General features: G+C 44.3%; 3 protein-coding genes across 37 annotated transcripts in view; 2 read left to right on the plus strand and 1 right to left on the minus strand.

Annotated features, from left to right (window-relative positions):
* The window catches only part of wnk1b (WNK lysine deficient protein kinase 1b), a 79385-nt gene extending 73411 nt beyond the window's left edge, over nucleotides 1-5974 (plus strand). For 25 of the 32 annotated variants that reach the window (XM_081723035.1, XM_081723036.1, XM_081723037.1 and 22 more), the window contains one exon: nucleotides 281-5974. In XM_081723035.1, coding sequence (XP_081579161.1) covers nucleotides 281-631 — 351 coding nt within the window. In that variant the 3' untranslated portion in view covers nucleotides 632-5974. The remainder of the gene's footprint in view (nucleotides 1-280) is intronic. The other 7 variants (XM_081723047.1, XM_081723048.1, XM_081723049.1 and 4 more) reach the window with 1 other exon arrangement.
* A 123-nt stretch (nucleotides 5975-6097) lies between these two features.
* optn (optineurin) lies at nucleotides 6098-13448 on the minus strand. Of its 4 annotated transcripts, none has more exons than XM_027020547.3 (14): nucleotides 13304-13448; nucleotides 12520-12691; nucleotides 12214-12404; nucleotides 11823-11978; nucleotides 11633-11700; nucleotides 11187-11318; nucleotides 10331-10460; nucleotides 10074-10189; nucleotides 9040-9189; nucleotides 8562-8646; nucleotides 7961-8116; nucleotides 7733-7875; nucleotides 7558-7640; nucleotides 6098-6899 (listed from the first exon to the last, which is right to left on the minus strand). In XM_027020547.3, exons 2-14 carry the CDS (start codon nucleotides 12650-12652, stop codon nucleotides 6790-6792), a joined length of 1653 nt encoding a protein of 550 aa, XP_026876348.2. In that variant the 5' UTR covers nucleotides 12653-12691; nucleotides 13304-13448; the 3' UTR covers nucleotides 6098-6789. The 4 variants fall into 4 exon arrangements, with proteins under 4 accessions (XP_026876348.2, XP_026876349.2, XP_026876347.2 ...); XM_027020548.3 differs by having other exon boundaries at nucleotides 11633-11697; nucleotides 13202-13360; XM_027020546.3 differs by having other exon boundaries at nucleotides 13202-13360.
* Nucleotides 13449-13553: 105 nt separating this feature from the next.
* The window catches only part of ccdc3a (coiled-coil domain containing 3a), a 5757-nt gene continuing 5733 nt past the window's right edge, over nucleotides 13554-13577 (plus strand). Inside the window, exon 1 of the mRNA XM_027020549.3 lies at nucleotides 13554-13577. This exon is cut by the window's right edge and continues 1212 nt beyond it. The gene's annotated coding sequence lies outside the window, so the exon portion shown is untranslated.

Raw genomic sequence — 13577 nt, forward strand, 5'->3', positions numbered from 1 at the left:
TTCCAGCACATCTGGCTGTGATCTCCAGGTGTTACTGAAGGCCTTGATGAACTGGATTAGGTGTGTCAGATCAGTGCTGCAGTGCATGGGTTTTGTGTTAGGTCACGAAAAACGAGGAAACGGTGCAGTGTAGCCTTCTAGTTCTGCTGAATGCAGAATGCTGAATGTCCACACAAGAAGACAGTACAAGGCGTCTCAGTCTGGTATAGTGGTGTGTGTGCGTGTGTCTCTGTGTCAGGACAAAACCAGTGACACTAATGTTTGTAATTTCCCTCCTTAGATGATCCCTCCTACCAGCATAGGCCGGAAGTTCTCCGCTCCAGGCCAGCTGTGTCCCAGCGTCACATCATCTCTGAGCAGCCACACGTCTGTGCCCAACACCCCCGCTACCTCTCTGGCACCTCGTAAGGGATCCCTGTGCCCTCCGCTTCAGTACGGCTACCCCTCCACGCCTTACAGTGGCCCATGGGTTGGCGGCTCAGCTGTGCACACCCAGGCGGTGGGTCTGCTGACAGCCTCGCAGCCCCTGGGCCAGTTCCCCCCGAATCCAGCCGCCCTGCCTGCCTTCCACCTCAGCACTTTGCAAAAGTCAGTCAGCAATCCGGGAGGGCCCAACCTAAGGACCACGTAGGGGCGGCCTTAGCCAGTGCTAGGCGTCCGTGAGTCTGGGCTGGTGGGGTGGGTGCTTAGAGGTGAGTGCAGCGAGAGAGGAGGACAGAGATGTGCAGACCAGTAGTGACCTGAGCGTGCGCTTGGGTACATGGGTTGGTCTGTCTTGCAGCTGTGCAGACTCTGACTTCTAAAAGGGGCTAGCACAAGAGTTTAAGAGAGACTGGAGAGAGGAGAGCCAATGTGAGAGTTTGTCTAAGGAGAGGTCAGGGGTTATATATATATATATATATACACACACACACACCCACACACACACAAACACTTGCTTCTCCCTCCTAGGGACTTCTGATCACTCCTGCATTCTGACAGACATGGGGGGGGGGGGGTGAATAACAAACCATCGCATGGAGAGAGAGTGAATGTGAGAGAGTGCAATGTAAAGTGGCCAAAGAAGGTTGTGAGAGATGTTCTTGTTAAAATCTTCTTAAATGTATGTAGTCATAGTTTCTTTGGCTGACTGCCCTGAGTGTTTGCTTCAGAGCAGACTGTAGCAGGGTTTACCAAGGGGTTGGTCTGTGTTGGGATGTAGCTTACTGACCTCACAGGGAATGCAAGTCAACCTGTCCCTTCCCAGTCTATCGACATGCCCCTCAGTTGACTGATTCACTCTCTTTCATAACCCTCCGTGATCAGTTGAGGTCTCTGGAACCTAGTGAGTACTACTAGTGGAAGAGAGGACATGAGAGCGCGTCCTGATGGCTGTACAGCACGCCCCATCTCTCCATTACAAACCTGCTGCCACTCCAGTATCTGCTCTGATGCCATGTAGTAATGCAATAACAATAGTTAAATGAAACAAAGCCCATTTAAAATGCAGAAAGTGGCCTTCGGTAGAGAAAATGTGTTGTTGTTTTTTTTTTTTGTTGGTTTTCTTTGTTTGTTTTCTTCTTATTATTATTAATTTGGTTATGATTTTAAATTTGGTTACATTGCAGTGGGGATTTTGGTGTGTGCTAAGGCCATGCACGCACGCATGCAAGCGCGCACACACACACACACACACACACACACACACACACACACACACACACACACACACTCTCCACAGAAGGAACGGACATGTGTAAAGCCACCTTCCTTTTTTTTTTTTTACCACCCAGTATTTTTTGCCTACTCTCGTAGGACTAAAAAAATTAGTTTCCCATCTCGCTGTGTTCAAAGACAAAAAGAGGTGGTGTTCCGTTCATCTCTTTCCTGTTTACCGGTATGCCGTATCTAGTATTTTCAGTTGATGTTGATGGGGCGGGTGGAGGTGACATGGAGGTTGAGTTGAACAGGGGTGTTAGGCTGGTTCTTCCATGCATCCCGCCTTGAAGGCTAGTAAAGCTTTAATTCTATTGTCTATTACTAATGTAACAGCTTTTATAATCATGACCACATTAGGGGCCTCTTAGAAACAGGTTGATTTCAATTGTATGTATGTGTGGAAAAAAGAAAAAAAAAAAAGAGTTCTGTATGGACCTGTATTTACCCATCAGTTTTTGATGTTGAAACACTGTGATTATTATAAATGTTGTTGGACAACATTAGTTTAAAACAAAGGTAGAAAAGGACAGACTTGGGAGGATTGTTGCTATTAGTTTAAAGGTGAAGTAAGGCTAGCTATTACCTTATATAGAACTTATTGGAGACACTTTAACCTTTTTTCCCTTTGTAATTTCTTTGTATTAGATAAATGTGAATGTAAAATTGTTTCGATTAACATACTTGAATAGTCTGTCTGTTTTCCCTTCCCTCGGGGCCCAGTGAGCCGCCTGGAGTTTCTAGTGCCTTGCGTTTTTTCTTTTTTGCTTTGTAGTTGGATGATGAGGCAGGGCAGGTGTAGTTGTAGCTGGATGCCGAGGCAAGAGAGGTGTAGTTGTATGCTGAGGTAGGGGAGGCATAGTTGTAGTTGGATGCTGAGGTAGGGGAGGCGTAGTTGGATGCTGAGGTTGGGGAGATGCTTGGTGCCTCTGTGGATTACGGGCATGTGAACTGAACAGGACATTGCTGTATTGTTAGGAAGAGTCTGTGGTCTTTTGGTTTTTGTTTTTTTTCTTTTTCCCTTTTCTTACCTTTGGTTGAAACCGAAATGATTTGAAGACCTAACATTTTACTGTTTGTAAGAAGAGGTCGCAAACTGTTCTGAAGCTTGGACACTTGTACACGAGCTGCACAAACGCAAAGGCGGGAGATAATTGGGTGGTGTCACGCAGGGCTGCGAGCTGTTTGCCATGACACCGCACTGTTTGGGGCCTTGCTGCTTCCTGTAGAGCCCAGGATGTCTGCAGTACATCCATGTGTTTGCTGGTGTTCTTGCCATTTTTGGCTGCGTAGTCGGCATGCGAGCAGTTGCTACACCACGTTTATAGACCGCGATTCATTCTGCTTCGCACATTAATCCAGTCCACGAGGTGCTTGCTAATTATATTGTGAGGCAGCAAGACATACAGCCAGACAGTAAGGCAGGAGGTAAGCAAACATGCTGCACACGGTCTGGTGCCCAGGCTGAGGAACCCAAACAATTTGTGTGCATTTCTGGCACTCCAAGGCCATGGCTGAGACCCCCAGTTATGTCCTGAGGCTCCCTGCAAAACCACAGCACCCTATCTCTGCGAGGATGCCACACGGCCAGAAGCAAAGCGTGGGCGGCAGTCTTGTGCTGGCGATTGAGACGCCAGCTAGGGGCAGTCGGATGAGGAAAGTCGGAAGAGACCGCAAGTGTGTGGAGGGAGCATGTTGAATGGTTTGAAGATGTAAATTAGGTTTTTTTTGTTTTGTTTGTTTTTTTTTAAGAGGGTAGAGATGAATGATTAAGCAGTCTCACTGGTTGTGACTACATTCAGTAGTGTGCTATGGTGTGCAGATGAAGTGGATGACGTATTTCTCTGGATGCATGTTGCACTGTGGATGTCTATAGATGTGACTGACATCCTGCTATTATTGTACTGCAAAGTTCAGCTCAGTAGCTGCACTGGGGGGCCGGAGCTTTAGGTTGCCCTGCACCGACACAAGACTGCCGCACTGCTCTGCAAGGGCTTTGGAAACGGCGCTGCTGCCCTGCAGGTCCCCAGCTCATCTACCAGTGCCTTCTTTTCCCTTTATTCGCTCTGCCCTGCATCTCCTGTAGTTCTTTTTACTGTGCACATTTTTTTTTGCACACTGCCTTTCCGTTTTCATACAGATCAGAAGATTCTTCTCTCGATTGTTTAGTATCCGTCACGTCCTGCCACAGGCAATATAAAGAAAAAAGAGCTGATCAGTCTCCACCGTGGTCTTCTGTCCTCTGTGTAGACAGAGGACCGGGGGAAGGGGGAACAAAAACCAAACGCTGTGTGCGCCTAGTTTAGTTTGAGTCCTGGGATGCAGTTAAAGCTGTAGCAGTAGACTGGTCTACTGGATGTGTGTCTGTGCACCAGTCAAATTAACATAGAGCAGAAAACTCCTGATTTAAGCATCTGTAGAAATCCTTAGGGTGACGCGAGCTGTTGGTGTCGGACTTCGTATGTTACAAGTGCAAACTGTAGAGCAGTGAACCTAGTGGAACTCCACCTTGTCATCTTAACTACTGATCGCTGATGAGGACTGTTAGATTACAAATGTTTTTACTTAGCGCTTAGCATCTAAACCTCTGGTACAAGAAAAGTTCACGTTAAGCCAATTATACAAAATAGATTATCAACTGTTTACTGTCTGTGAGTGGGTATATATTGTGCTTTCAATATTTAATAACAAAACTATTGTTTTAACTATTTACTTTGTGCTCAGTGCTTTACTTGTAAGTCTAGAAAACTAGTTTGGTTAGTTCAAACTGTGTGAACAAATCAAAATTCTTGAAATCAGAGTTCTTAGTCCCCATTTATTGTACGTTTAATTGAAATGTATAAAGCTACCATTTGAGTGCCATTTCCCAATTTGACATTTGTAATTTGCTCTCATTCCATAAAATGAGCACCTTGTTTACCGTAGCGATTTAGTTGCTGCAGTGCAGAATATGCAATCAATCAATATATATAGGGATTCATTGGTTAGAAACCATGTCCCTGGTTTACTTCAACAGTTGGGAGAAGTTACTGAATTCAAACATGCATTATGCTCCAACACCATTTTTTTGTTGTTGTTGTTTTTCTGCCTTTTGCCTTTTTTTTAAAATTTGTTTATTCCTTTGCCTTCCTGTTTAAAATGTTTAGCAAAAGTGCCGATATGTGAAATTGCCATTCGATGCTCAACCTAACATTCAGATAATAAACTTGTTCACCTTCCTGGGCGGATAAACAAACACCAAACAAAACTTGCATGCTACATTGGGCACAAAGTACTTGATGCATAAGTGCGCACACCAACCCGTAAGCATTAATTTGAATGAAACAACAGTTACATGTTTTATTTTCCATTTAAATTTCCTGTGGAAAAAAAAAACCAGAACAATATGTTTACTTAATGCTACTGACCTGTCATTAAGTTATTTTGTTTTGTACTACTATCTGATATCTTGTTTTGCAATGTTGTGTCTCTAGGTCATCCAGTGACTTCAGTTCAGTGGTTTTTCCACATACTATTTAACATTATACAAGAAAAAAAAAAGTTGGATAAAAATGACAACCAAACAAAAATATGTAGGGAATCATTGGCAGCATTTAACTGTATGTTTTGCACTAAGTATAGGCTGTTAAAGCTTCATATAAAACTGCGCTTTGCGCTCCAATAAAACAAAATTTGTTACTGTATTTGTAAACTTAATAAACGACAGTCATTTAAATAAATCGTTTTGCTTTTTAAATTAAGCACATAGCCATGTTGGTGGTATTTAGCTAGGTAGAAACAGACCTTTTATACAGATGAGAGGTGTGGATGTACCATCTCTGACAGATGAGATAAAAGAAGGGCCAGACTTTCCAGTGTAACGTAGCCATCTGATTCTTACATGGCAGCACACATGGACCTGTGGCTGGGACACCTGACATGACGACATGGCACGGGCACGCCGATTCAACAAAATGTATATTAAAATGTAGACTTCTGGGAGAGAGGGCAAGCTACCGGGTCACAAAACACAAAGATGCAGCAGCAAAGAGGTCACTCGGACACAAATGATCACAAACTTTCAGAAGAGTATGAACTTTGCTAACATTGTATGAGAAACTTAACATACCCATCAAAAACACAGCTCAAGCTTTTCTTTCTGTTCACAAACCTAACCACAGCTCTGCTACACATCAGATGGTGAATACGGTCGTTGTTTGCTGCCCCGTTCCTTTGGTCATGTCCTTTGTTTTTCTTTTCTAACATATTGAGTCACATCACGAGTGAGGCCAGCAGCGTTTAATAGAAACATTCTTGTTTTTCCCCCCCTTACTACCTGCTGTGTGTATTTAACAGCAAAAGTGGATTACTATTCTGCCGGAACCTGTTAAGTCAGACATTTTGAAAGGTTTCACAAGGCGTGTAATGATTGAGAATATTTTAATTTTTCTGTTTTTTTTTTTCCCCAGAATTTACATATTAAAGGTTACATGTATACCACAGCAACATTGGTGTAATGAACTCCCAAAAACAACCAACTGAGCATTATTGTTAGCTAGGCAGGTCCACACCCTGCCTAAAATATTCTGAAAACACAGAACTGCTGTAAAGTGCCTTGTTTAAAAAACAAACAAAAACGCACCAAGAAAATCATCTTTTAAAGCTTTATCTGACCTTCATACCAGAGGTGCCTGTATTCACTTCAGCACTAAATGGCTAGCTAGTGTTTGTTAATGTAAACACCAGTGGATTTCATTTCTATCTAAATTCTCCAAAGCAAGGATCTGTCTGCATTTATGAAGTTAAACAAACCCACTTCATTAAATATAAAAGCATATGACATTTATTTTCTACCTTTGCAAATTTACCACAATATAATGGTATCTTCTGTTCCTTTTACCTAACAATAATTGCCCTAATGCTAATGACACTAATTAGACCTGCGGAGCATTATTATAATAAATGTAGAAATGTGTAGAAGCTTCTAGACAGATTACATTATATTTCTATATTGTATTAAGTGCGTCCTCAGATCTGACCAGCATGTACTCCAAACTGAGTGAATACTTGTAAGCCGGAATCCACATTGGCTGTTCTCGTTTCCTGGCAACTGGCTCAGATGATGCAGTCCATGATGTGGATCTGCAGTGTGTCCAGATCAGGCAGGACTTCCCGACATTTGGGACATGCATGCTCTGGAATGTTCACCTGGTGCTGCCAGTCACCTGTGGGAGAGAGTGAGTTTTCCTAGAGCCTTCATGCTTTCACTTTGGCATTGGCTTTTACAATTTAGTCTAAGCTAACAGAAGTGTTTTATTATACATAAAGGCTAAAACGGCTTTTTAAAGATTTGTATCCTATAATATAAAATTGGAGGAAAAATCTAAACATACATTGCAGAACATTTTACATTTGTGGCATTTAGCTGACACTTTTATCCAAAGCGACTTACAATTATGACTGAGTACAATTTGAGCAATTGAGAGTTAAGGGCTTTTGCTATGGGGCCCCAACAGTGGCAACTTGGCAGTGGTGGGGCTTGAACCAGGAACCATCCAATCAAGTACCTTAATCATTGAGCTACCACTGCAGAAGCCACTCAGGGCCACTCAACATATTTGCTGAATTAGTTCTTAACATTACAAGCAACAGAAAGAAAACTTAGTTAATAGTACATGTATTGTAGAAACATAAGTTTGATCTATGCTATACAACTTTAAATATTGCATGATATAAAATAACTACTGAACTGCCTGGTTGTGGTTCAGATGTGAAATAAAGAAATCTGGCCTGGAGCGTGGAAAATTCAAGCGTCTCTCAGAAACACCTTAGATCTGCCTTTAAGCGTGTGCATGTGTGTGGAGAGGAGCAGTAGTGGTTTACCTCTCCCTCCCTGCGGAGGGGAGGAGCCGCTTGCGTTAGCCCCAAGTGACACATGTCTTCTCTGCATCTCATTCATGGACTGCCTGCGTTGTGAACACAACAGGTGTGTTATTCAAGTGGGGGTGTAGGGGATGACATCACACACGCACACACACACACAGACAAAAGGCTCCACCTGCCCAGTGACTCCATCTCTTCCTGCAGCTGGCAGTTCTGCTTCCTGACGAACTCCAGCTGAGCAGCGAGACGCTCCTTTTCCTCATGAATCTTCTCCCGGGCAGCTCGCTCTGCGTAGAAATCTGAGGAATACACCTCTGCCTACACACACCCACCCACACATACATAAGCCTCCTAACCAACAACACAGATCAACACCAGTCACGACATATCGCCCGTGTAGTACCTGGGCCTTAAAGACAGAGATGGTCTCCAGCTCTTGTTCCTTTTGGAAGAGCTCTTGCCTCATCTCGTCTATCTTCTTCTGTTTGTCTGCCAGTGCCTGCTCTGCTGCAGCAGTTCTGGCCTGGAGCTCACTGTACTCCTCGTGTGATACACTACCCTGAAAAAAAAAAAAAACATATAAAATGTGTATTTTGTACATTAAAACAATGCAGACACTATGCTAGTTTAAACCCAGTTGTTTTGGGCTTATGTCCTACAAAATTCCAAATTTTCATACTCAAATTTATTTTGTTTTATTTAATTTGCTTATGTACCCATATATGTACAAAAAAAAAAAAAAACTCCTGAGGCACTAAGAAGAAAGACATGTTGGGATATGCCCCCCCCCTTACAGAACTCAAAAGCAAGTTTCATCTTGAGGGACTGCTGTTATATGTTATGATAAATGATAGCAGTGATCACTCTTAAATTAGCCAGGGCTCTTACAGTGAAGAGCAAAGTTTGTTGAAAGAGACAGGAACCATTTCCTATCTGCATTTCATATATAGTTAGTTAGTTTGCATTATTTATTCCACAAAGAGAACGTAAGTGTGGATGGTCACCTCTCTTTTCTTATTCTCATCCTTGAGTTCATTATAATCTTCAAACAGCTTGGTGTAAGCATCCTTCAGATGTGTCAGATTATTCCTGACAGGAGCAAGAAAAATGGGGAGAGAGAGAGGAGGCACGAGTTATCACTCTGGTCGCACGTCAGGGTCTCCGCAGTAGAGCTTGGACTGATCACTGCAGTGTGGTTCACATTCAGGGGTCAAATGTATTAATGATGAATGTACATGATGGTGCAGTCAGGTGTTACACAGTCACGTTGCCATTAATGCACATTTTGATGCTGATGTGTGAATTCTGAAACTGGACGGTAAAAACAGCCATCTTAGCCGTTGGAGAGACTGTCCTCAATTTGATTTAGCGGTAAAATTAAGTTTATAAATGGTTAAAAGCATGAATATACAAAAGCAGTGGAAAGCAGTGCTGGTTGCGTTAAAGGGATGTGGAGAAGAGACGGAGGGGTGTGGGTCTGACCTCTCCTCCTGTGTTTTTCTCTGCTCCAGCCTGTTGGCTGCCTGCATGCTCTCCAGCTGTACCTTCAGGCGGTCGTTCTCAGCCTTCACCTGCTGCCTCTCGCCCAGCTGGGTCCTCAGTGTGCCCACGTCCTGCTCCAGGTCCTTACACCTGCACACAGGGCCACACGCCATTCGCACAGGGATCATGCCCATCCAGACACGTTAAATAACACTCATATAGAGTGTAGAGTTTCACTAAATCTCGCTTTTTTCATTTCTGCAGCATTAGCAAGTTGAGGTCTGTAGTCTCAAGTGGAGAGCTGGAGATGTCATTACTGTGGGCTGACTTTCTTCTTTTTTTTCTTTCCACTTAATAGATCTGCTCTGAATCATTTGCAAGCAATTCAGAACCCAGCAGCAAGACTACTTATTATGGCAAATAGATGATCCCATATTACCCATTTATTAAAATCCCTTCACTAAATTTAAGATTCTCACCATCACCTTTAGAGCTTTGCATGGTCAGGCTCCCGTCAAAGTGTCTTACCTTCTCCGTCTACATGCATCAGCTGACTCCCTTAGATCTGGTGATCCAGGTCTTTTACATGTTCCGTTTACTCGTTTAAAGACTCATGGAGATTGAGCATTTGAGGATACTGCTCCAAAATGATGGAATGCGACTGTGTATGAGATTTGCAGTTGAAGAAGTATATTTCTAAACAGGTATTTGAGTAAACCTAGTGCTCCAGGTCTGTATTCTGTTTTATGTTCTTGTACTGTTATTATTATTGTATTTGTCATTTTAAACATTTTTAACTTGTTTTGTTTGTTATCTCTGTGAACTCACTTTGTAAAGCACTTTGTGACTTTTGTGTGGAATAAATGCTAAATAAATAAACTTTACTTGCTTGATTAATAATTGGCCTAACCTAACATGTGGGAGAGTTGTGCCGTAGCAGGTGAGACATTTCTGCCGGCGACTTGTCATACATGTCGTTTTTGTTTACTGTAACGACGGTCATGCAGTCAGGGGGACGGTTTAGCATGGCGCACCTCTCTTGTAGGTTCCTCTTCATGTTCTCCGCCTCATCCAGTTTACTCTGAGCTTTCTGTAACTCGTTAAACAAACTTATCATCTGCCCCTTCAGATTCTCCACCTCAGAGGCCGACTGGAACACACACACACACACACACACACACACATATATATATATATCTACACATACATCTTCATCATCACCAGCAGCAGATCCACAAGTAGATAAGGTGTTTCATGTGTGAGGTGTCCCCTTTGCTGGGGTGGTGGGAACCTTGGCTGGGTCTTCGTGAGGGACCCTGCTCTGACTGTCCACAGCAGGCTCCGGTGCTGTAGGTGTACAGGCCACAGACGTCTGGGATCCAGCATCCGTGACTGGCTTTCTTAGCTCTAGTTCTGCGACTCTACGAGCGAATGTGCATCCATAGATTATGACAAAAACCATCAGTCTTCCCTGCACATAGTCCAATAAATTTAACAGTAGAATTTTCCCATTTAGTGTTTCCATACAGTGGGCTAATTAATAACTTGTGTAATAAATAACATTTTCCAAGTTCGTCTTTTTTTCAATCAGCTAATAATGCTAGTACTTCTCCCAGAGTAACAGTGGACAGAATGTAACAACAGCGTCATGTGGACATCCCTAGACCAACCTCTTCTAGTGTTCAACCCAATCTTTCGGCTTCACATGATTTCTGTTTTGTTCTTCAGCCAGTCATACATGTAATGATGCATACATGTAGTCATATATGTAATCCCTGTTTCTGCAACTACTGTATATTTAGGAACGTATGCTGTTATGGGCCACGATTTGATGTGTTGCCCATTGGTATATGATGTATTCAAAATTATATTATTTGACTTATTTTTTTATACAGTGACAAAGAGGCAAAATTCAACTGTGACACAACCTTTCGGTTATTCTTACTTTCAGGTCTCAGGCTGATGTAAGAGATGATATGAATAAATAAAGCCTACTGCCTCCATAGTTTCACTATGGAGGCCAGGCACAGTCTCACTGATCTTAATACTCATACAAGTTCAGCAGGCCAATCACTGTGTTCCCATGGTTACGAGTGTGTGGGTGTGTGTATGTTGATACGGTGGTGGCTGTCGGTGTACATGTCTACCTGGTCTGTGCAGTCTGAAGCTGGAGGCACAGTTGCTCCTTCAACTGAACCTCCTTCCTGAGAGACTGCAGAAGCTGACTCACAGTCAGCTCCTCAGACTCCAGCCGAGATGCCACCATGTCTGGCTGACCCCTGTGAACGCACGTGCACACACACGGCTCAGATGCACTGTGTTGCCATCATACAAGCTGGTTAACGGTGCCGAAAGATCTGCTGAACGCTGAGAACAGTTGCCTTCACAGGCCTGGTGCTCTGTGCCAGCCTGGAAAGCCCACACCGTGCATACATGCTTCAGCTTTGTGAATGTTCTCTGTTCTAATACACTTAACTGAGCGCATGAATTACCGGACAAATTCAACCGCGTGTGTCAGAGCGGTGAAAGCATAGACCCCTGCAGGGCAGGTCTCCAGGCCTGAGGGCAGCGCTGAAGACTGAATTCAACCTACGTGCTGCGTGCAGAGTGATCCTCTGGACCCACAGGAACACCTTTGGTCACGTTCATCTCACTCTCCTGCTAGAACACACAGGAGTCACAATGCTTGTGGTGCACAAATACCAATGTGAGTGAGGGTATCAACAGTGAGACATTTTATTGCTGTTCTTCAGACGGGCGTGTCTGTGCGCTTGTGGCTTTACCGCGATGCGGATCTCGATGAAGGAGTCTTCTGGCGACGGGCCCATCTTCAGCTGCAGTTCAGAGTTCATGGCCAACAGTTCGCTCTTCTCCACCTGCAGGTGGGTGATCTGGCTCCTCAGAGCCTCCAGCTTGGCCTGCATACTACCTCCTCCAACCTGTACACAACGCCCAACACGCCAAACGCCATTCAAAAGGTTCAGGTTGCTGCTGTTAAGTCTTTTCTATCAGCTCCATGCTCATCCTCAGAGGGTTTTAATTCTCTAATGGTTTTTAGATCTGTAGTGCTTTGTACCTTAATGCAATGTAATCTGCACACCAAGAACACGTGTGCCGATGTTTCAATAACGGGATGGAGACGATCAGAAATGATTAGAAATGATTGTGACTCACCTCGTCTCCTTCCTCCAGTTCCAAGACTTGTTTCTTGAGCTGTTGGTTCTCCGTGTCCAGTGCACGCACTCTCATCAGGGCCTCATGGAGATTCTTCTCCAAGAGGCCTCGCTCCTCCTTCTGCTTTTCCTTCCAGACAGACAGACCCTCAAATCGCTCCTTCATCAACATGTTGGTCTGCTTGAGGGCTTCTGTGGTTCAACCAGAGAGAAGCTCATACTACGTTGTGGAGTGTGTGTGTGTGTGTGTGTGTGTGTGTGTGTGTGTGTGCGCGCACACACACATGGGTCACACTGATAGACCCACCTTTCAGTTCCGTGTTCTCCTTGATCAGAACGTTCATTTGTTGAAGGGTCTCCTCCACGTGGGATGTGCCTGACCCGGCGGTCCCGTGGGAGTGCGTGACGTCTCCGTTCACCATCGCCGAGCCAGACGCCATCCTCCCAGCTTACAGGTTGTCCTCCGAAAGGCGAAAGACCTGGGACGCACGCAGACGTTTAAAAGTCGACCGACAGAAGTGAAACCGCGATGGGCCATGCCGTTGACTTGCCCCCTCAAACAAACCGCGGTGCTTTCACGGCCTGTGCATGCTCGAATACCTGATCAGAAACGAGGTGCGCCACAGGGCAGCTCGTGCCATTGTAGCAAATGACCTGTTGCGAGTCGACGTCCAGTGATTGACAAAGACGACGCCGATAAGAGCAATGAGTTACAGCACAGGCTACGTCCTGCTTTACCGTCTTAAACTTACTTTCGTTTCTGATTAACCAGCCTAATCGAAAACGCACTACCGCCAGGGACAGTACATTAATTTAACTCCCAGAAAGGCCATTACCTGGACATTCGTGTAGAAAATGCAGAAAACATGACATACGTACGTAGAATACTTTATTATAAATAGTAGCGCGTCCCACCACTGACATATTTAACGCAACAGTTGTAAACATCGTTATTGGTATTTCTTTAAGGAAACAGGGCGTCGATTTACCTGCCGTTTTTAGTTCTCCACAGTACAATATCTACTTATGGTTTTGTTTATGCCTGCGTACTTCCAGTTGTTGAAGTGCAGCGTTTCCTGCTTTTGACGTACCTTCCTCGGTATCCGAAATATTCACGACCTGCTCAAATGATCAGATCTGCACCCCATACGGATGGGCCGAAGCAGCGCAGGGTGACCGACGCCCGGGCGATCCACTGCTGTACAGTCTCCTGCAGATGCCTGCGCAGCAGACGCTACTCGCCCCGATCAGCTGACGGTGACGCCACCGTCTGAAAGCCCGTGCACGGTTTGATTGTCGCGTGAGATCCAGTGACCTTGCGCTTCTGAAATGACGTGTAACACGTACTGCCTGCATGTATTTTTA

This window comes from Electrophorus electricus, chromosome 11 (assembly GCF_041902795.1).
Source record: "Electrophorus electricus isolate QZ-2024a chromosome 11, ASM4190279v1, whole genome shotgun sequence".
Classification (NCBI taxonomy): domain Eukaryota; kingdom Metazoa; phylum Chordata; class Actinopteri; order Gymnotiformes; family Gymnotidae; genus Electrophorus; species Electrophorus electricus.